Source organism: Primulina tabacum, chromosome 2 (genome assembly GCF_025594145.1).
Source record: "Primulina tabacum isolate GXHZ01 chromosome 2, ASM2559414v2, whole genome shotgun sequence".
NCBI classification, from domain to species: Eukaryota; Viridiplantae; Streptophyta; class Magnoliopsida; order Lamiales; family Gesneriaceae; genus Primulina; species Primulina tabacum.
Window position 1 is genome coordinate 19,960,482 of NC_134551.1, and position 23,015 is coordinate 19,983,496.

Consider the following 23,015-nt stretch of genomic DNA (forward strand, 5'->3'; position numbering starts at 1 on the left):
TAATTTCACTAGAAAATATATTGATCGAGTCATCGTACATTAAATATAAAAATATTATTATATTATTATACAATTTATTTCTTATCTTTGTTCTATTTTTATTCATTTCAGTAATTGCATAATAAATTTCATCTTGTTAAACAAAAGCGGATTTATTAAGTTTTAATCATAATAAATGTTATATCATTATTTTAAAATATTTATTAATTTCGAATGACATGTCAATTTAGTATATAAAATTTATGATTAAACATCATAATATATCATCTTAAAATTTAGATTTTACTTTTTTTTATCAATATAAAATCATTATACTCTATATAAAATATTATATTCTAAAATATCTTAGTTGTAACAAATTTATCAATTTTAAACAATTTGCTGTAAATGGTTCATAAATGATATCAAGATTTGGTTTTACAAGTTGTTTGATTAATGATAAGCCTAATTTCATTATTCTAGACATATAAAGTTATATTATTATTTTTTGAATTTTCTTGACTATATATAATTATTTAATTAATTTTTCTAGATATGCCATAGCTGCAATGTCATTATAATATTTGGATTATTTATTTATTAATGATGTAAACGAACCAAGTTCCTAACGAACTATTCGGAACTTTCGAGCAATAAAAACAAACACGTCTGCGAACAATAAACGAGCCGAGCTCGTGTTTTCACAAGGTTTAACTCAAACTCGGCTCGATGAGATTAACAAACGAACTCAAACGAGCTCAAAATAGCTCACGAACGACTCGATTTGTTTACAACCCTAATACTAAACATTTTTAAAATATTTAGGTCATCTCCATGGCTGCACCATTAAAACAACCTTTTTTCTTCCAATGGGGCTGTGTTATTTTGCCAAAATAGCGCAACCCCCTCCCTGTGCGCCAAATTTAGCGCAGCAGAGGTTTGTTTCTTTTTTTTTTTTTTTTTTATTTATATTTATTATAAATAGTTGTATTAAAAATTATAAATATTATTTAAATAATAGTATAATATTTAGTCATATAAATTTTAAAATAATAATTGTTGATTTTTAAAATATTTATTTATTTATGTTAATTATTATTAAATAAAATATAATAATTAATATATGTAAAATAAAAAGAATATTTCGATAATATTCTTTTTGGTGTAAGATTTGAATTACATGGGTTGGAGATGGATGTTGTATTTGGTAAAAAATCACACTATTTTAGTGTAAAATTTGTATCAAAATAGATTTTGTCGTTGGAGATGACCTTAAATATTGTTTGAAATCAAAAACATCTTTTACATAATTTCAATTTGTGGGCCATTTTAAAATATCTTTAAGTTCAAAAACTTTATTATGTACTTTCCCCGAAAAAAAAATTATTAGATAAACAAAAAACTATTCCTACTTATCCTCCGAAACAAGCTTTCTTGATTAAAATTGTTATACTTGTGAACTACCAACCTTGGAAAAATGATCCAAAATGCACCAAGTTTTTTTTTTTTTTAAATGATTTTCTAGTGCATAATTATTTAACAATTGTAATTTAGTCAGGGAGGGTTGTTTGTATTGAATTTTGTATGCAAACTTTAACTTTGATGTATAGAATTTACGTTTTCCACGAAAGGGAAAGCAGCAAAGAGCATGAGGAAGAAAGGGAAAGGTGAAGACTGAAGAGTGATGAAAAGACAGGAGGAAACACGAGAGGGAGGAAGGCTGCTGCTTAGGGCACCCGCATTGGTATAACACCTACTGCTTTATCAAAAATCGTAGAGTCCACATGCTACATACACATTACATTAACACATCTATTTTCTCACATTCATTTTAACATTCACACTCATTATTTGTAGGTCCTGATGTCCACTCATTCATCATATTCTTATTTTACATTAAATAAATTCATACATTATTCTCTCACATTCATTTTAACATACACATTCATTAGGGAGTATGTTTGAGAAAAGAGCAAGATACACCAAAGATTCTCTCCACTTTATTTATGTTTTAGGTTGCCTTTATGCTACATTATAAATATTTTGTCCCTTTTTTCCATTGTCGGACAAGTCCCTATTTAATAGTTTCTCACTTTTTTCTCAACACATATTTAACAATACTTTTATATACTAGTTACTCTGCAGGTGCGTGTGTAAACGATCTTTTTTATAATTATCGAGGGACTAAAGTGTTTAAATTAAAAAAATAAAAATAAAAGTGTTTGTTGATATAAAACGAAAACAAAATTGTAATATTTGTATCACATAAAGACAAAATTGAAAAAAAAAATTGGTGTCCATTTTTGTCTCTATTAAGCCCAACCTTGGCCTTAATATATAATATAGATATATATATATATATATATATATAAATAATGAATATTTGTGTGAAAAATATTTCTTGAAATATTAATTTTTTTTATATTAAAAAAGAGATTTTTTTTTTGTAGGGGCGAATATCTTCTTTTCTGGAAAATGATGTATAAATAAAAATAAAAACAAAAACAATTGTGTTTTGTAGGGGGCATTCTTGTCAATTCGGAAAAGATAATAAAAGTTCTTTGAAAGATGTTTTTTCTTCCTCGAAAAATGACAAGTAAAAACAAGTCACACGCTATCTTTGCATGTGTTTTTTTAACTTTCTTTTGTATGCTAAAATCAACTTCACCGTATTTTATTTGTTTCACATATGTCATTTTATAAAAATTACTTTTTTATAGATCTCATAAAATCTTTAAATTATTATATGTATATATTTATCACATTTATTTTTATTTAATCTTATTCCTATATTTGAGTTTAAAAAATAGCATACACATAGAATAACATTCACAAAAACTCATATGAGATTGTTGGGTTGCAAAAACACTATTAATCTTGATTTTGATGATGAAAAAACTTGTTGCTTTGTTTCTAATAAATCTACTCAAGTGTGTGGTTGCAAGATGTCAAGTTGAGAGATTTGATAAGATTAAAATTAAATGAAGTCAAGCTGAAAATCTGACGAGATCAAATATTTCGATGATATCTCAAAAACCAGCACTCCAAATTACTAGAGGCTAAAACGGTTGGAAAGAAACCTCAATTATCTAGAAATCAAATATCAGGTTAGTTGAGTTAATTTGAAATTTATCGAGGCGAAATGGTGGTCGCAAAATTCGAACAGTAAAACATCCTCAAACCGGAACTACTAGATATACTAGCTCTGGTATTTTGGATATATCTCTCAGCCCAATTATCGTAATGAAATAATTCAGCATGCGTTATAAAGATAAGACATTGATCTATAAATCATTTTCGAAGGTGAAATATGAATCGAAGTTTAAAAAGCTAATAATTAGCAATGAATTTGCTGGATTTGTATAAGTTGCAGAAAGAGTTCAAGCGTATAACAATTCATTATTTATTGCATATCTCTCTCGTATGAACTCAAAATGGAACGATTCCTGATTGTATGGAAAGCTAAGAAAAGAGCTACAACTTTCATGTTCATCACGTTGCCCCGAAATCAATGGATCAAGAGTTATATTTATCGGACCAAACCACATTTCACTCAACCATTTTGCTCATTTGATCGATTCATCCATTCAACCGTTTTGCTTTGGAACCGGACCGCACCAGCAACCCGTCAAAAAGTAAAATATGACTGTCTCAATGTCAGAAACAATACAAAATATTTTCCAACGGTCATAGTCTAGTGTATAACGTATATATTACCCTTGAGGGATATGTATACAACATCGTGAAGATCAAATACAATTTTTTGAAGGGATTCAAAGCATGAACATCCTACATGAAGATATTAGCTAAAAAAGAGCAAACCCAAGAATGAGAGTCTAAATAGATGTATTAGCTTAGTGAGAGATTTTTCCCTTGTGTGTGATGATACATTTGAGAGTATATACACTGTAATGTATTAATTTTCTCATACACACAATCACTAACACATACAAGAGATGAGCTTCAAATTTTAGTTGAGTGATAGTCTTCATACAAAGACATTAAAAATTGTGTTTGTAGTCTTGACATAAAAGATGTTAAACATTATATAGATTGTGAGGTTGCGGCCTACAATAGAGAGTGTGCTAGGAGTTTCAATTAGGTAAGAGGGAAAAAGGAATGACATATGAATTGCTAATATCCGAACATCTATAAATAAATTCATGCATATTTATTTATCGCATTTACTTACTTTTGCTACTATTTTTGGTATGCATAGTTAAGCATTTTATGTGTTTTCAAATACCAAAATATTGCATATAAATTTTTTGATAAAACAATTCAACCAAACCATTCTTATTATTTCAACTTATATACTAATAAATTATTTTCAAAATGTTTAAGCGATTTTAAAAAGATTATTTTGAGTTCCGTCCGCTTGGTTTCAGAACAAACCCACTTTAAATTTAAGTAGTCGGTTCGTTTTTTAACATTTTAAGAACGAGTTATTATAGCTCTTTTAATCGCACAATCTTATAAAGAGTTCATTCACTCATCTAAATTTTAACGCGATCTTAACAGAAATCGTTTTATAGGTCATTTTTGTGATACATAACTCATACCTAACCCGATCCATGAAAATATATTTTTTTAATGTCAAAATATTATTTTTGACTTCAAATATAGAACTAGTCTATCCGTTTCACATATATAAATTTGTGAGACCGTCTCACAAAAATCATACTCAATAATATTATATTTAGTACATCAAATTGAGTTATTTCCAAAAATCAAAGCCACTTTCTATCACGCAGAGATATAAATTTCGTTTATGATCAAAAAATTATTTTATTCCCAACCGAACACTTATTTATTCTTCTTCGAAAATAAGAATTTGTTACCATGGCCGGACTCATGCATATTTTGTAAAATTATTAATATATCTTAATAATTTAAGTAATAAAAAACTATTAAAAATAAAAATTTATGGTAAAAAGTAAAAATCTCAAACTCACAAAATATATTAAGCTACATGTTTTTATAAAATTTTCTCCACTCAATTGTGTTCTTCTACACAAATTGGGAGACCTATTTATAGAATTTTTTTTTGAAATAATCCAAAAATAAATACATCATTACATATATCATCACAAACTGTGAGAACCCAACATTTTGGGACCGCAATTTTGAAATATAGACTTGTATAAGAAGTTATTTTCGAGTTATAATAAATTCAAAAATATAAATAATACAGGGTATGCAGAAAATCTTCAAAGACAATAAATACATGGAAATCAAAATCCAATGCAAGATACACAGTAAATTAATGCTGAATATTCACCTAATTGGAAGCAAATATTACATACAAGGCAACTTTTCTCAACAAAGAAGCATATCAATATTTATGGAAGGAGTATCTCGAAATTTATGGAATGAGTATCTCCAAATTTTGGAAAGAATATCAATCGAATTATGGTAAGATTTTCACCCCATCCCTATAAATAGGAGGAACCTCTCATTTAGAATTTACACCGAAATTTTCGAGTTTCCTCTCCAATTTTCGAAATTTCCTCCCAAAAATTTTGCACGAGTAATCAAAATTATTTCCAAGTTCAAAATTTCGTTTCTCTCGCTCGAGTACTCGGAATCCGATCACCACTGTTCAGAATATGCTTTCACATGTTTTGAACAACATATCCAAATTTCAGTCAAATCCAACGGTTAGCCTTCGTAAGAAAACTGCTCAGATTCTAGGCGAGAACATCATACCTATGATTTTTCATACATGAACAGGTTAAAACGACTTCCAAACTCGATCTTCGTCGTTCATAATTTATTTGACTTATTTGTGAACGTAATGTATAAGTTTGAGCCCGATCCAACGGTGCAATAAGACGAAAGTAATTTTACAAGGCGGATGATTTTTTGGTTAGATGTGCTGCTGCATTTTTGAAGTGTCGGTTGCATGATTCTTCTATGGTTCCGAATTCTTCTAGTTTTCTTCTAGTATAAGGTAAGTTGGCTTGTTTTAAAGTTTTATTTTTCGGTTATGCATTTTTCGTTTTCGAAAATTCAGACGAGTGCAAATTATTTTTCTACTCCATTCTTGATACGATTATTATATAGTGTGTGTGGGCACTGTGAGGATTCAACTGGATATGAGAACGAATCCCAAAGATATGATAGGACCCTTACGCGATGGGGATGTAATCGCTATATGGCATCGCCCCCTTAGAATAATAAAAATTAGGGACTGATATCAGTAAACCATGGAAAGTAGAGAAATCTCATTGCCTAGTTAATGTTATGCATGTGATATGAGTCACATTGTACATGGTATGTATTTAGAAACTTATGCATGTTGTTATGTTTTGCTCGAACGGCCCACACTTGCTGAATGACGACCATATCACTCATCCCTTAAAATCCTTTCTCAGATAAGCCTGAGGAACAGCTCGAAGAAGAAGAGGCAGACCAGTTTTGGGCAGATGATTTTCAAGATTATCAGTTTAAGTTTAATTTAATGTAAGTTGTAAACGCTCCCGCATATTTTTTTAAGAAAATCTACGTTGTAACGACAATTCTATGATTGATTATGAGTAATAAACTGGTTTTTGGTTTATATTGTACTACGAGGTTTATTGTTTTCAATTGTGTGATTGTAAAAAAACGCCGGTGTCGACTAATCTCGATCTCGGGATGTGACATTTAAGTGGTATAAGAGCCGCCAGACTCATAATCCGGTTGGGAAACAAATCGATCAGATTTTGGCAAAGAGACAATGATCCCCTTTGGAACGGTCAACAAGTAATATTCACAATTTTGTTGCGAGAAGTGGTCCGAAACGCGAAATTCCTTAATTTATACCTCCGAAATCGCGTTTTTGTCATTTAAAGAAAGTTTCGCAAAATTCATAAATTTTCATTGGAAACTCAGAATCTAATTCCGTCGACTGTTTTGGAATCCTCTCGACGTATTCTTTCTATACATGGGTCAATATTCAAAATTTCTGGAAAAATCCCGTTCAACGTGTTTTTTGAACTACTTGTCAAAATTTTATTGAATTGTATTATGAGAACAATTAGTATTTGTGTATATTTTTGGGAATATACATATCAGAGATAAGTTGATCTAAGCTTCTGACTTAAGATATAAAAAAAATTGACTCGAGGATGATAAGTTATTTATGAAAACTAATACAATGAAAGAATGTATAACCAATAAAGGCACATATGATACTCTGAATCTGATAAAACTGTATAGCGTGTTTTGGTCTTTCGTAGATTTTCATTATGATAAGCTAGAAAGTGTGAGTGATTTTCGCAATTACACAAAAGGGTCAAATTTGTGAACACATCATTAAGCCTTTTTATAAACCATCTTCAACGTTCGAATGAAAACGACTCTTTTATCTTTCGTAAAGAGTACCTGAATCCAATAATCTGTACAATTCATTAAATGAATTTAAATAAAAAGTAATATTTTACAGAACAACTACAATAAATAGAGATATCATCTGATAGATAGTAAAAACAAAACGGATGTCACTAGAGTAGTCTGAGATTATTGTAAAAGATGATTATCGTAAAAGACTATCTTTTTTACTACTGTTTCTAGCTCTATATACTTAGTTCGGTCTACTAGTATTTCTTCCTAAGGCCATCTCCAATCCATATCATCTATTTTTTATCCTCTATCCTCTAAAATAGAGATTCATGATCTCTATTTTCAAAAATCTTTTCCAACCCATATTCTCTAAATATTACCAAATACTCTATTTCTTTAATTTATTTCATTTTCAACCCATTTCCTTTAAATATTAAGAAATACTTTATTTCTTTAATTTATTTCATTTTCAACCCATATCTTTTAAATATTACCAAATATTTCATTTCTCTAATTTATTTCATTTTCAAATACACACACACACATATATAATTAATTAATTTCATAATGTATTATTTAACTAAACTTAATTAATTCACTAAACATAATACAACTACATGTGTATTCGACTTGTTTATTTAAAACAATACATTTATTTTGTCATCAAATTGCAAACAAAAGACAATATTCATCAAACAGACATAAAATATAAATCAAGACAAACATAAACGACACATGATTTAAAGAACAACACACAAATTGACTATTAAAAATACTAATATTCTGAATCACTGTACTCCTCCCACAAATGGTCAATAAGAGCATCTCGGAGTGCATAGTGAGCCAATTTATCTTTTATTTTACGATGGTGTGCAATAAACTCTTGAAACCGGACATGCTCATCACGTGCCATTTCAACATCTGGGATGGGTGCCTCGCGATAATCTGTGACTGGCACGACACATTCAATTCCCTTTCGTCTTCAATAATCATATTATGCATTATAATGCATGTTGTCATGATATCATGCATCACTTGTTTGCTCCAAACTCGTGCAGGGTCCAGTGATTATCGCCCACTTTGATTGCAATACTCCAAATGCTCGTTCAACATCTTTTCTACAACTTTCTTGTCGTGCTGCAAAATATTTCTTCTTTGGACCTTGTGGATTGTGGATTTTTTGCAATAGAGTAGCCCACTTTGGATACATACCATCTGCTAGGTAGTATCCCATGGTGTATTTTTTTCCTTGTTTGACATAGTTAGCAGGGGGACCTACACCATTGGCCAAATTAACAAAGAGATGAGATTTTGATAACACATTAATGTCATTGTTTGAACCTGGAAAACCAAAGTATGCATGCCATATCCACAACTCGTAATCTTCTACGGCCTCCAAAATGATGGTTGGTTTTCCGCTACGACCAGCATATTGTCCAGCCCAACCTGTTGGACAGTTTTTCCACTTCCAATGCATACGATCTAGGCTTCCTAGCATCCCGGGAATCCACGTTGTTTTCCAATAAGGAGAATCCTTTCAATGTCCTCAGCATTTGGAGATCGAAGATACCAGTCACCAAAAACCTCCACCACAGCCCGACAAAAACTTTTTAAACTTTCAATCGCAGTAGACTCCCCGATTTTAATATACTCATCCGTTGAATCTGCCACCATACCGTATGCTAAGATACGCATTGCAGCTGTTATCTTCTGGTATGGGGACAACCCGGGCCTCCCCAACGCATCTACTTTCTATACGAAGTAATTGTCATGCTTTTGAACGGATTCCATAATTCGCAAGAATAGCCGACGAGACATTCGAAAACGTCTATTGAACATTGATTCATTGTACATTGTAGACTCAGAAAAATAGTCATTGTACAAGCGTTGTTCGGTAGCTAATCTGTCTCGATTAATCACAACATGGCCAGTGATCGAGCCTTGACGGTGCAAATTATCACTTTCTTGGAAGTAATTGAAGACGACTGTAGCACTGTTTTTGAGTTGGCTTAAAATCGTTTGTTGTTCGTCAATGCGATTCAACTCATTCTGTATGTTGGCACTAGGTTGATCTTCATCGTCAGATGACGACGAGGTCGCATAGAAAGAAAAACTTGAAGGACCTCCTTCATGAAAATTCAATTTTGAGCAAGTTGAGTAAATTATCAAGAAATCGCTGGTCTTTAAATAAGTGGTGACACTTATTAGTTTAGTATGTTAGATATTTTAATTTAATTTTAATATTATATGGAATAAAAGCCAACTCATTTTTTTTGTCACGAGTTGTGTATTTCAATAAAGCCAACTGACAAGGGGGGTTGGGTTGTCTAATTTATATAATGCATGTTGTCACGAGCTATGCATTTCCACTAAAAGCCAACTGAGGAGTTGTCTAGTTGCAGTCAGCTGTCACGTGGTGTCTAGTCACAATTAGAGACAACTCAATAGCCCACTCTTGCTATATACTTGCTGTCACGGGTTGTGCATTTAAAATAAAAGCCATGTGATGGGTTGTCTAATTGCAGTCATCTATCACGTGTTGTCTAGTCACAATCAGAGACAACTCATCTGTCAACTCTTGTCTATATTTTCTGCAGTTGTCACGGGTTGTGTATTTGTTAGCAAAGAAAAGTCATCTGGCACGGGTTTTCACCCACTAATAAAGAAACTCTATAATATGTCAGAGATGCATTGTACATTTAAAATAAAGTTCTTTCAATACACACCTTTAGATCAATTTTCGTATCCCCAAACAAATCAATCTAAATAATTTAAATTTCTACCGTTAGATCACATTTAATTTTAATTGAGACCGTTGATCCAGATTTCTTATCAAAATGTTTTGGCTATAAATTGAAGCATCATACGAAGCATTGAGACCACTCCTACAAATTGAATAATTATTTACAATCAAATGACTTCATCTAAACATGGTACTGCCTTGTCAATCGAGGAGGACAAACTACTTGTGATGGCTTATCTTGATGTCTCCCAAAATCCAATAATTGGTATAAACCAATCACGCGATAGGTTATGGTCACGAGTGGCAGCTACATACAACGAACAACTCGCTGGTAACTCAACAGAGCCTCGAACTACTAAGGCCCTCCAATGTCACTGGTTCAACATAAACAAGATTGTCCAAAACTTTAGTTTATGTGTTAGCCAGGTGGAACTTAGCCGTCCAAGTGGTGCTTCTGAGAAAGACATTGTGAGTAATTAATTTTTTTATCATATTTCTGTGAAACTATATTTTTTTACTTTATGTGACTAAGATACAATTCATACCTTATTATAGTTGGATCAAGCAAAAGCCTTATTTAAGCAATCAGCTGGGTCGACTTGGCGGTTGGATCATGTATGGTCTTTGCTTAAGGACCAAGAGAAGTTTAGGCCATCAAACGCTATTTTATCGAATTTCATACCAAACCGCGGGAATATCGACTCATCCCAATCTGACTATTCTCCCAACACAGAATCACCAACACCCGATTCTGGAGGGCTATCTGGGTTTGCTATAAACCTGGATGAAGATAATCCATCAGAAGGGTGTTCTCAGCGTCCAATTGGCATAAAAAAAGGCCAAAGCCAAAAGAAAAGCTACTGAAGAACACTTGAAGGACATTTCCACCATGGCCAAATGTACTGAGAAAATGGTGGCTATTATGGAGAATGCTGAGGTACATCGACAACAACTCATTGATGTTGAGAAACAAAGGAATGCGATAATGATTTTTAAAGAAGAAAAAAAAATACTAAGGATGAACCCTATGTGCGTTGATGAATCAGTTCGTGCATACTTGATCAAAGAACAACAAAAAATTTGGCAGAAAAGAATGGAGACGGGGGATGGCTCCGACGGAACTTCTACACCGTTTGGACAGTTCTTCGGAGGAACTTCACCATCCGGGTCCGACTTTCCACCATACTAGTGTTCTCTCATGATTGCAATGAACTAAGAATGTATTTATCTTTATTGTTGTGCATGTGTGTTTTTTTTTTTAAAATTTTTGGTGATATGTTTATCTTTATTGTTGTATGTGTTTCTTATTGTCTACTTTATTATGTCTACAAATATCGCATGTTTATCAAATTAAGTTAAATCGATAATAAATGTTTGTAATAAATTATGTTATGTATTTTTTTTGTCATTACATTGTTCATTAATTCTATTTCGTGACTATTATAAATTGTAAATTATAATTAATTCATGCAAAAAAATAAAACAATTAAAATAAAATTTTCAGAATTAAATAATTCAAAATATAAAATGGAAAAAAAAATTATTTAAAATTAAAAACATTTAAAAAATTTGAAATTAAAAAAGTGGCCAAAAAATTATTTAACATTAAAAATAATTAAAAAATTCGAAATTATTAAAAAATTGGCCAAAAAATTTGATAAAACTACAAGGGTTATATTGTAATTTTCATAATGACAATCCTGTAATTATTTGTATCTTTCACCCATCCTCCATTTGAGTAGTTGTCCTCCATTTTTAGAGGATTACTATTCCTTCCTCTAAAATGGAGTACACAAATAAAGATGGGTCGGAGGAGAATCCATTCTCTATAATGAAAGAATACTCCATTTTGGAGTTGGGTTGGAGATGCCCTAAGATGAGTTAAGATATTCCTTAAATAGTTCAAAACCAAAAAAATTTTGGTTCTGATTTTCCTTAAAATGAATACTACTTCTGTTTTTCCTTAAATATCCACAATTAAAAAATCTTTATCAATTTCCCCCTTTGTGATGGTGTCAAAACCTAAAAGGCTGGACAACTAGATAAGAAAAGAAATAAGTATTGAGAGAACATCAAATAATATAAACAATAAATGAAGTAATTTTAGTCAATATTAATGAAAAGCCTTAAAAAATGATAAATTGCAGTATTCTAATCATCATCGTTGATTCCTTCATCTTCACTGGCAACGAGATTATGTTCTGGTTCTGCTTTTCTTCTTGCATCTTCTTCCTCTTTTTTGGAAGCACAGGCCTTAACTCAGTGAATGAATTCAAACAAGTGTTCAGAGATGTCACCAACCTTGTTATCCAAGGTACGAAGAGATTAAGATTGATCGGTCAATTTGGTATCTAAAGCTTCAACCTTGGAGTCGAATGTTTTAAGAGAATCAGTTTGAGCAGATGCAAAAGATGTGAGTCTAGTTTGAGCAAAAATGACATCTGCCTGGGTCTTGCCAAAACTTGATTTTTATGCCAGAAATATGAATGAACAATTTGGTCACCTCTCCGCGGATAGATAAATTAGCACCCGACTTGAGCTAGTACTAAATTCACAACCACACTCTTGACCCTGTATTTTTCATAAAAGCCACAACAATCTCTTTTCTTTTGCTCTGTATATCAAAAACTGTAAATTATTCAACAAAAACACAAAATCATTAACACCATTCAAGTACTAAATCAAATAGAGCATCCGACGAATAATATCTTCAAACTGTAATGGAATTACCGTGGCAACTTGTTTCCATGTCTCCTGACAAAATTTAGGAAAAAAATTTACAGGGAAACTTGAAAAAATTAACACCAAAATAAAATCGTCGGGAAGATAGCTAAATTCAGTGTAGCTCACACTATATAATAAAAAACAATTCATTTGACAGAATATCTCAAGTATATTAATTGAAATGGATGACAAATACGGGCGATGGTCAAAATTACTAAACTTGGTTTAGTTCTCTTCTAGAGTCTTGTTCTTGTTCTATTTCTAAGGAGGTAATTCTTATTTCAATTCCAAAACTTTCTGCTTAAATCCATGACAATACGAAGAACAACACTCCAAAACTTTAAAAATTCATCAGACCAGCATCCTACTCGAGATAATCAAATTATCGGTGACCGTGTCAATACAAGTAGAGAAAAAAAAAATGCAAAAACACTTGATAGCTCAAACAAAATCGGAGAAGCATTCAACATAAACGAACTTAGAAAAAGTAGAGAAGGAATCAAACCTCATGCAATTTGGTTCAGTATTCCAAGTGCAATCGAAAATTTTCTGAAATATTGCCTAAATGCTCATCTCTCATCTTTATCCAAACTCGTTTTGGGGTAATAACAAAAATTTTAACAAGCTGGAATATTCCAAAAATTACAAATAAATTTTGAAACTAGCATAACAATTAGTCTAATGCAACTTAGTCTCCGGAACACAAAAAATCAGCTGGAAAATATAGCTGCACACAGAGGAAATTTAGAGCTTAAATCCTTAGTCAATATACCGAAAATAACAAGGAAACCCAAACCAAAACCTTACATAATTCGGACAAGAAACCGTGTGCTAGAACAGAGCATGAACCGAGCTTAGATCTGCTGCTATTCTTCGTTTCAGAGTAGGAGATGAGAAGCTAGAACTTCTACACTCCTTCTCCGGTAGCTGGACGTCGGCGGCAAAGGCTGATGATGGTTGACGAGGCGGTTTATGCAAGGTCGGAGAAAGCTAACGAGTAGCTAGCGGTTTCGAAGTGATCTCTCGCCGGAGACACGCCGGAAATTTCATTGGAAATGCTTTTAAACTACCGGAACAGCTGGAAAATAGAGAGACATCGACCCACGTTCGAAGCCCTTAGTTCATCTCCAATCCATGTCCTCTATTTTTCATCCACTATCCTCCAAAATAGAAATCCATGATCTCTATATTCAAAAACCTTCTCCAACCTATATCCTCTAAATATTACCAAATTGTGGAGGCCCGTGCTCCTGATTAACGTATAATGACCAAATAAAAAGGATTCATCAATGTAAACAACGAAAGCGATTAAAATTTTTCTTTTTTGGGCCAATAAAAATTTCGACATGACCTCCCCATAAGTAGGACATCCCAAAAATTTCCGACAACACAAACAACATGTAAAGGCCCGTATTTCGTATTCATAGTTTTGCGGAATTATTAAAATTTTTCTAAATAAATGAATATCTTGCCCAATTTATAAAATAAACATGTAAATAACATAACCTTAAAATAAGAGCGGAAATCAACATAGTATTTCAAACAGTAATTTTAAAAAAATATCCAACATGTTAAAATAAAGTTTGAATGTTAAAAGATGCGTAAATTTAAACATGAGGTTCTCGGGTTTACTACTGTTGTCCCAAGATCGCTCACTGGTCCACGCCCTTTGTCTCGACCTCATCAGTACCTACAACAATCAAGTCTAGTGAGTCTAAAGACTCAACATGTATATATCGTGAATAATTATAACTACGTGCATATCTGAAATATATCATAAAATCGCATGCAACGTAAAAATAAAGTATCGTAAAGCGTACGGTGAAAATCGTATCATGAATAATTATAACTACGTGCATATCTGAAAATCATACGTAAAAGCTTTGCTCAATAGAGCTCTGTCATGTTATATCATAATTTTCTGGTAGAGATAATGTTTCTAAGCAAGTGGCCCATAACATAACGTGAGCGCCTGATCAGACTAAACCACAGTATACTGGGCGGTAGAGATCAATCACAGCCCTTGGACTGGATGTCCGTACCCATACATAATCATAACCGGTCGTAAGTCACCGGGCGGAGAGGTCCTCGGTTGCGCCTACCGACTTCCAAACCCATAAACGTAAGGTGGCCACAAGACATATAGCATATATCTCAAAAATAAACATTTTATATTTTTATGCACGTAATATAATTATAACCTTATTTTACCGGATGAGTTGTATCGCTCCCAGGCCCGCTGCGAGTTAATTCTAATATGTGACTCATGCAAATAATATCATCTTGACCTAAACTTGACCTAAACTTGACAATAGAACCAAAAACTTGACAATAGGACCAACAATGAGACTATTAGGACCAACCCCTTGATTTCAATCATGGTATTATACCAACCCGAACCAACATTAAACCGACGTTTAACCATGATTAAAAATACCCCAACCATACTGAAAAATATGCATAAGAACTGCAAAACACGAAAATAGGTGAAATAAATCCAAAAACATAAAACACTCTTTCGAGAGTCATTTTGGCACCTTTCACCGTAAATTCTCGTACGACCTATAAACTCGGCCAAATCACAAACGGCCAAAAACATGACCTTCCTAACTCATTGAAGTACTGTCCAGTCCAAGGCCATGGGCTAAAAGCCAACCAAGAACTCAAACAAGCACCAAAACCGTGACCCATTGTTGCTGTTAGAAAAACAGACATTGCAGCTGCGATTGCTTGCTTGTTTGTGGAGCAAACTCTGAAAATAATTGCCATGGGCTTGAACCAGCGCCCAAGGACTCTTACCAACATCCTAAGGCATGGCTTGGATCATGGCTAAGGGCTAGAATCCACCCACAATCAAAGGAAACACCTAGGACAATTACAGCATACCAACCGAGAGCACCACTTACTGCATAGTGTGTTGTATTGAACCATTTTACTGTCTTTTCTCGTTCCAAGGGCCATTTTATCAACCATGGCTCGATCTAGACATGATGGAGTGTTGTATGAACCATGGCTACGGGCTAGGAGCCAACCATAATCCAAACAACACACCCCAAAACCGAAACCCACTCACACAGAAAATGAAAAAAAAAAAAGCGAATTGCACTTGTTTTGTTGTTGTGAAATTCTGATGGATCCATGAACCAAGCTTGGAAAGGACACCTTGGTCACGTCCTAGACATGTTAAGGGAGGGTTCTAACCGTGGCTACAGTCCCTAGGACAGCCAAGATTCGAATACTCCCCTTAACCACCCAAGAACCAAAAACGAAGCTCAAATCTGTAGTTTTGAAAAAGGTTGCTGTCATTCCTTTATTTGTGAGTGTGTGGATGCAAACCAATGGACCAATAACACCCTAACACATTCTAATTCATGCCTAACAACAGCCGTGTGAGCCTGGAACCGAGCAACCACCTGGATTCAGTAAAAACAATCCAACCGTAAAGTTGAACACAAAAGGGCCGAGAAGGCTGTGCAAAATTTCAAAATGTTGCTGTCAAAATTTCGAGTTGTTTCGTGATTCATGAACATATAATGCTTTAAAAATATCTATAGGACTTGATTGAAGAGCAAAGAAACAATATATACATGCCTGGAATTTGTTTTGACACAAAAACAAATCAATACGACGAAGACGAACGACGGAGTCGGAGTTGGTTTTCCCTTCTTTGTTTCTGCTGTTATTGCTCGATTTAAGCTGCTATTTCTTCTGATAATTTCGGTCACAGGGATGGAGAAGTGTTATGTAATGGAGGTGATGGTTACAAGAGGTCTTAAAGGTGCCATTATACGCATTAAGGTGGGAGTTACAAGACAAGAAGTTGAAGAATTTTTTGAAATGATTCTCATTCCCTTGCTAGCCGATGACTTTCACGATTTTTGTCAGTTGTTTCCTTCTGATTTTTCGAGCATATTAGTGTAGGATATGTAAGTAATGAAGATGAATGTTATAAGTGGTGTTAAATGGGTCATAACATACATTAAAATGGGAGTTACAAGTAAAGGAGGTGAATGGTTTTTGAATGTTTCTCATTCCTTGTTGCCTTGGTTTCTTGTTTCTTATTCCTACTGCATGTGCTCGATACTTTGTTTAGATAATGGTTTGAGGAAAATGATGTGAGTTCTAGTATTTAATTTAATACTATTTAGTGAATTACAAAAATGGGAAATGAATACACCATGAAGTGCAATTAGAGATGGTTTGACTTGAGAGTTACTGTAATGCCCGAGATTTTATTTACCATAATATGAGATTAATCTGAAATGATTTATTGATTAATTAAGGTAAATATAGAAAGGTACGGATTAGACCGAGGAAAGATGAGAAAAGACGTAAATTATGTGCGAGGGTGTGCCATTCGCACACATGCGCGACGTAATGCGCGAAAGCCATACGAGATGCCAAGGGAAGTCCAGAATGACTGGCGTACATGCGCGACATGGATGGCGCACATGCGCGAAAATGGCAGAGAAGTTGGCACATATGCGCCGGAAGGAAGCGCGCATATGCGCGACTGGTTGTATGCCGAGACAGTAGGTCTCGCGCATATGCGCGGTGTCAGTGCGGGCATATGCGCGGGCAGTCCAGTAGCAAATTCCGGATAAAGCTTCCGGCGCATATGCGCGGGGCTTGGGCGCGCATATGCGCGCGGCATGCAAAACGTGCATACGCCACTTGGTCTCTCGTATGCAGCGTGGGTGTACATATATATATATATATGTATATATCATGAATTCAATTTAGAATTCAACAAGGAATCCGAAGGGAAACGCTGGGAGAATTGATATTTCTTTTGCGATTGTGCAAAATCCGTCCGTTCGATTTTGAATTCGAGTACGGTATGGAGTTCCTGGCGACGACAGCTACAACTGGACGTAAGTTTTGCTACGTTTAGATACAATTTGAAATTATGATATTGTCAGAATCGAATATGAATCCTATATGGTGTTTTTGACATAGTAGACATCGTATATTTGGAGTCAGATTGAAGAACAGACTGGTTATGTAATTGTTATGATTTTCGGAGTCGATTTGATGAAGGTTCAATATCAGATTTGTAGTATCATGGAGATTATGAGTTATATTGGTACTGTTTACGAAGTCTGGTATTATATCTGTGATGTTGAGATTGACGGGGTTATTGAGACTGTATTATTATGTCGTCGAAACATCCGTAAATTGATATTAATCAGATTCGGTATTGGTTGAGATTGTATGGTGGTACCATATGTCGATTGGCATTGATCAGATTATGTTTTGATTTGAGTATTGATCAGAACAGGTTTTGAACTGAGTTATATACTGATATTATACCTATTCGATTGTCATTATCAGATTGGATATGGACAGAGTTGAATTCGGGACTTCGTCTTCGTCGGACCGAGAAGATAAAGGTATAAATTAATGTTGAGTTGGGATTGCACAACTCGAGTGAGGTTTGGCTCGAGTTTCCCTAAATCACATACTTTACCTTATTGCATTGATTTGATTGATGTACTTGTTCTCTTGATTTATAGATAGGAGGTATTAGACGAGTGATCTTCTGACAGAAGTGCCTGATTGTGAAGTCCCGAAAATTTTAAGTCCATATGAACCACGTGCGTGCAAGTTATTAAATTCCTTATGTATTTTATGATTTTAATGCATACTTTCATTTAATTTATGAAATTTATTATTTTAATTATTTATGTTTATTTAATGTACGTTAAAATGTTTTCTTGAGTTTATGTTCAGATGTTTATTCGAGGCGGAATCAAGGAAAGGAGACCGGGACGATTTTAGTAAATATTATTGTGGTATTTTATTTTAAGTTAGGCTTGAGGCATTTTTAAATAATTTATGAAGTTTAAAGCCTAATTTGAATATTAAGTTATTTTAGAATTTTAAACTTTTAAAGTTTATTAATTTAAGGATGTATTATTTTTAGTAGAGAATCATCATTTTTATTTAGTATACTAATTGATTAATTAGTATTTTTATTATATTAATTTAAAATCCTTAAAATGATCATTTACTAAATGATTTATTTAAACATGCAAGCACACACAATTTGACTCACACACACACTCACACCTTTACACATACATATACACGTATATTACATATACACACAAAACAAAACACATGTTATTCAACCTATTTGACTAAGGAGAAAAGAAAGTTTTTAAAAACTCTTCTCTCCATTATTATTTTTGGTTCCTCTCCACTTTTCTTTATCAAATTGTCTTTCCAAGAGCACGTCCATCTTTTTTTTCTTTGCAATATTCCAGCATCTTTTGGTTGAGGTTATTCAAGAAAAATTCGAGCAAAGTTAGTCCCGGATCGTCTTCCGTATCGTCTCCGCTTCGGTATCGTCGTTACGGTATTTTTAAATATCAAAAGGCACGTATAATCTGTTCTTGCTGCATCGATCATGTCATATTATGTATTAAGTTGTTTTTAAGCATAAAAATGTATGTATGATGTAGAAGTTTGAGCAGAAAAATCTACCGAATGTATTTGGAAGTATTTTTGGAGTTGAAATTTCGTGTTATGATGGTCTTTCGAAAACTGCGATTTTTCTGTACATATTTTGAGAAAACTTTCAACTACAAAAACGTAGATCTTTTCGATACGTTCAATTTGATATAAAATTCGAGTTATTTGGATTAAAAACGAGTGAGTTATGGTGTTTTTCGTATGACTGCTCAAATCGTGTTTCAAGAAAGTTATGAATTTTAATGTGTTCTTGAAGTTTTTATGTTGCAGGATTTGTTGGGGATCGATGGGTGATCGTTGCTGCATATAAGAAAGTTAGTAATGATGTTTAGAGTATTTTTGAGGTTTCGATTCATGTCGTTAAAAGCTTTAATTATTAAGAAGTCGTAAGAAATAAACTTTAATATAAATGACAGTATTTCGAAAACTGCAATTTTTCGGTACATATTTGAAGTTAGGATTGGAAAGCGTTAAATTATGAACGGAGACCAATCCGCCCGTTAAATTATGAACGGGTTAGATCGTGGTTGTGAAGCGTTAAATTATGAATGTGGATCAACTGGCCTGTTAAATTATGAACATGGATCTCATGTATGTGGCAGTGGATACGTCCCTGTCAGCCCAGTACTGTGGTTTGTCTGATCAGATATTTATTATGTTAAGGGTCACTTGCTTTGAAACATCCTCTACGAAAATGATGAAGTTACGTATGTTCAAGTATGTTCAAGTATGCAGTATGTTTATGAAAGTTTATGATGATGGCACGTCAGAGTATGTATGTACGTATGTTCAAAGTCATTATGCAAAATTCAAAGTTATTATGCAAAGTTCAAGCTATTATTCAAGTTCAAGTTTCAAAGTATGTATGTTCAAGTTTTAAGGTTATTATGAAAGTTTTAAATTTATTATGCAAGTTTCAAGTTTATTATGCAAGTTCAAGTTTGAAGTTATGTATGTTATATTTTTAAGTTGCATGCGATTTTATTATGTAGTACTCGTTATTCCAGTTTATACGTGTTGAGTCTTTAGACTCACTAGACTTGATCGATGCAGGTGAGTATGTTGATGAGGAGACAGGAGGTGGCGACCAAGGGGCAGGCTTGGACTGAGCGGAAGGCTAAACCCGAGGACCACTATGTTTATGTTTTATGAAAACTTTAAAATATTATGTTTTTATGTTGGTTGTGAGATAATTTGGAATAAGTACTTTGTTGGAAAATTTGAGTATGGGATGTTGATTTTAAATATTATTATGTTGAATGATATGTAACGACTGTATGAATTTTATGTTTAAGAAAATTTTTAATTTTTCCGCAAATTTTGAAGTAGTAAAAGTACGGTACGTTTCAGTTGGTATCAGAGCCGACCTCTCTTAGTACGGTGTGGTTCGGTGACGAACCAAGCGGAAGCTGGTGGGCATGTGAGGCCCGGGGCCGAAGAGGGCGGGGGGTGATCGTCGGTGCCATCAGTTGCACGGACAATGAGCGGCTCCTGACAGGCTTCTAGGTGGAGGGAACATGAATGAACCGACCCACACGGGAATGAGAGGGATTCCGAGACTGTTCAATGTAATGGACTGTACAGTTGAAGAGGGCTTAAAAGATTTGATTTGTACTACTCATATCACGAAGGTGCATCTTCTTTTCGGTAGCTCATCACATAAGAACTCCAAAGTTAAGCGTGCTTGACTTGGGGCAATTTTGGGATGGGTGACCTCCTGGGAAGTTTCCCAGGGTGCGTGTGAGTGAGGACATAAACACGCTGGAAAGACTCGTCTTGATACAGTGAGGACAGTCGTCGAATCTGGGACGTTACAAGTGGTATCAGAGCGGTGTTCTTGTAAAGGGTTATGCCTACTGCCAGTCGCAAGAAGCTCACGAAGTCACACCTCAAGTCTGTAAGTTTTAAAGTCTTTTACGTAATGAACATCAAGTCATGATTTCAGTATGTGTATGCTTTAAATTCTATTACCTGTATGTTTACATGACATACGTTTCAGAGTACAGGCTGACTTGTCATTATGAATTGAGATTGGATCTTTAAAATTTTTATGCATGTTATGACATGAAATGAGAAAGTAACTAATTTCTTGCATGTTGGTGTGGTGGACTTGGACATGAGTAAGAATTTTATTTTTGGGCGTTTGGAAAAGTTGAAAATGATTTGTCTATATTAATTTTTGGTTAATAGTACTGATGTTATATGTAGAACCCGTAAATCAGTAGACGTATAAGCCATGCATAATTCTAGGTTTTCTTAAATTTAATTGACTTCATTGCATGATGCATTTATTTGAAGTTAATTATTTATTATTTCAGTTCAGTAGATTGATTTTTAGCATTTCAGTTATTTCAGTGAGGCCGGACCGGAGTTGGAGTTTTGAGATAGAATTTAAGATTTCGAGAAATATTTCCAGAAGTTAATTTAGCCAGCAACCAAGTTCATTTAAGTTAGAAAGGGAGGTTTGAGGATTTAATTTAATTATTTGAGGTGATTAAGAAATGAACTCATTTAAGTTATTAAATTAAGGGGTTAGCTCACTAAATTATTTAAAGGATTAGTAAGGCTTTCAAGGATTATTAGTTGACTAGATAATCAACATTCCCATTTATTTTATTATGCATTTTTTGGCCACCCTTAGTGCTAGAAGATTCATTTTCCAACTCATCAACTTTGACCAATTCTTTGCATGTAATTAGTAGGATAATTCTAGGATTTTTGGGAGCACAATTTAATTAAATAAATGGACATATCCTAGTCTAGAACAAGAGGAATTTCGGCCACTACCTCCTAGAAGCATCCACCAACTCATTTGATATCAATTCAAAATTTAAAATTCAAAGGGGAGTGGACTTGGTCTTGATTCTTCCTTATATTGTGCACCCTTCTCCTCACCCCTCATAACCATTTTTCCCCCCCTCTCCTTTTCGAAAATTCAGAGTGAATTCACACTCATTTTCAGTAGAAAAATCGTGAGGTACCTAGCCAAAAAGAAGAGAGAAAAATCGAGAGCAAGGTAAGGTAGAAAAGAGAAGCGCTCCACCTCCTCCGTGCCGCGTCGTCGTCGTTTCGTTCGTTTTCTTTCGAAACGAAACCAGGCATGTCTAGATTTCTTTCAAACCTCAATCAAGTCATATTATCATTTATTTTTCAGTACATGATCATGTTTATTCAAGTAAAAATCGAGATCCAAGTCAAAACATTTTGAAACCACACATGCAGAATTTTCGATTTCCTTGGCAAGCTTCACGATTTCTTTTGGTTTGTGAGTTTCAGGTATTGGATCGACTCCAGGCTCCCAAGGCAGCTTGTATACATGTATTAGGATGCATTAGGACCATGTTGGTCCATTCAAACCAGCCCCATGCTTGCTGGAAATTCAGAATGACAGCAAGTCCCCATAGGTGCAGAAATGTTGTTCGAAAAATTCAGTTTGTTGTCATGGAGGAAGGATCTGATCTTGGCTGCCCCAAGGGCCTATAGCCATGGTTGGATCACTTCCCTAGCATGTCTAAGACGTGACTAAGTTGCCCTTTTGGTGGCTTGGTCCATGGTTCATCGGTTTTTAATAAAAACGTCAAAACAGCCCCTATACCCCTTCGGCTTCTTCATTTGTTCAGCTTTTGGTTCGTTCTTTTGTTGCTTGGTATGGATCTTGGTTGGCCTATGGCCCTTAGCCACGGTTCATATCATGCTCCTAGATGTCTAGATCGTGCCATGGTCAATCAAATGGCCACTGGAATGACGCAAGACATCGATCATAGCA

At 33.9% G+C, this 23,015-nt stretch overlaps 2 protein-coding genes across 2 annotated transcripts; one reads left to right on the plus strand and one right to left on the minus strand.

Annotated features, from left to right (window-relative positions):
- Positions 1-8,329: 8,329 nt before the first annotated feature.
- Positions 8,330-9,000, minus strand: LOC142537567 (uncharacterized). The gene is made up of 2 exons (XM_075643075.1): positions 8,817-9,000; positions 8,330-8,751 (listed from the first exon to the last, which is right to left on the minus strand). Exons 1-2 carry the CDS (start codon positions 8,998-9,000, stop codon positions 8,330-8,332), a joined length of 606 nt encoding a protein of 201 aa, XP_075499190.1.
- A 1,219-nt stretch (positions 9,001-10,219) lies between these two features.
- Positions 10,220-10,912, plus strand: LOC142537568 (glutathione S-transferase T3-like). The gene is made up of 2 exons (XM_075643076.1): positions 10,220-10,516; positions 10,604-10,912. Exons 1-2 carry the CDS (start codon positions 10,220-10,222, stop codon positions 10,910-10,912), a joined length of 606 nt encoding a protein of 201 aa, XP_075499191.1.
- Positions 10,913-23,015: the final 12,103 nt, after the last annotated feature.

Coding starts and splice junctions, on each gene's coding strand:
- LOC142537567 (XM_075643075.1), bottom strand. CDS start 9,000: ATGCGTATCTTAGCATACGGTATGGTGGCAGATTCAACGGATGAGTAT. Junction 8,752..8,816: donor TCTCCTTATTGGAAAACAAC/GTGGATTCCCGG, acceptor ACTGTCCAACAG/GTTGGGCTGGACAATATGCT.
- LOC142537568 (XM_075643076.1), top strand. CDS start 10,220: ATGACTTCATCTAAACATGGTACTGCCTTGTCAATCGAGGAGGACAAA. Junction 10,517..10,603: donor GTGCTTCTGAGAAAGACATT/GTGAGTAATTAA, acceptor ACCTTATTATAG/TTGGATCAAGCAAAAGCCTT.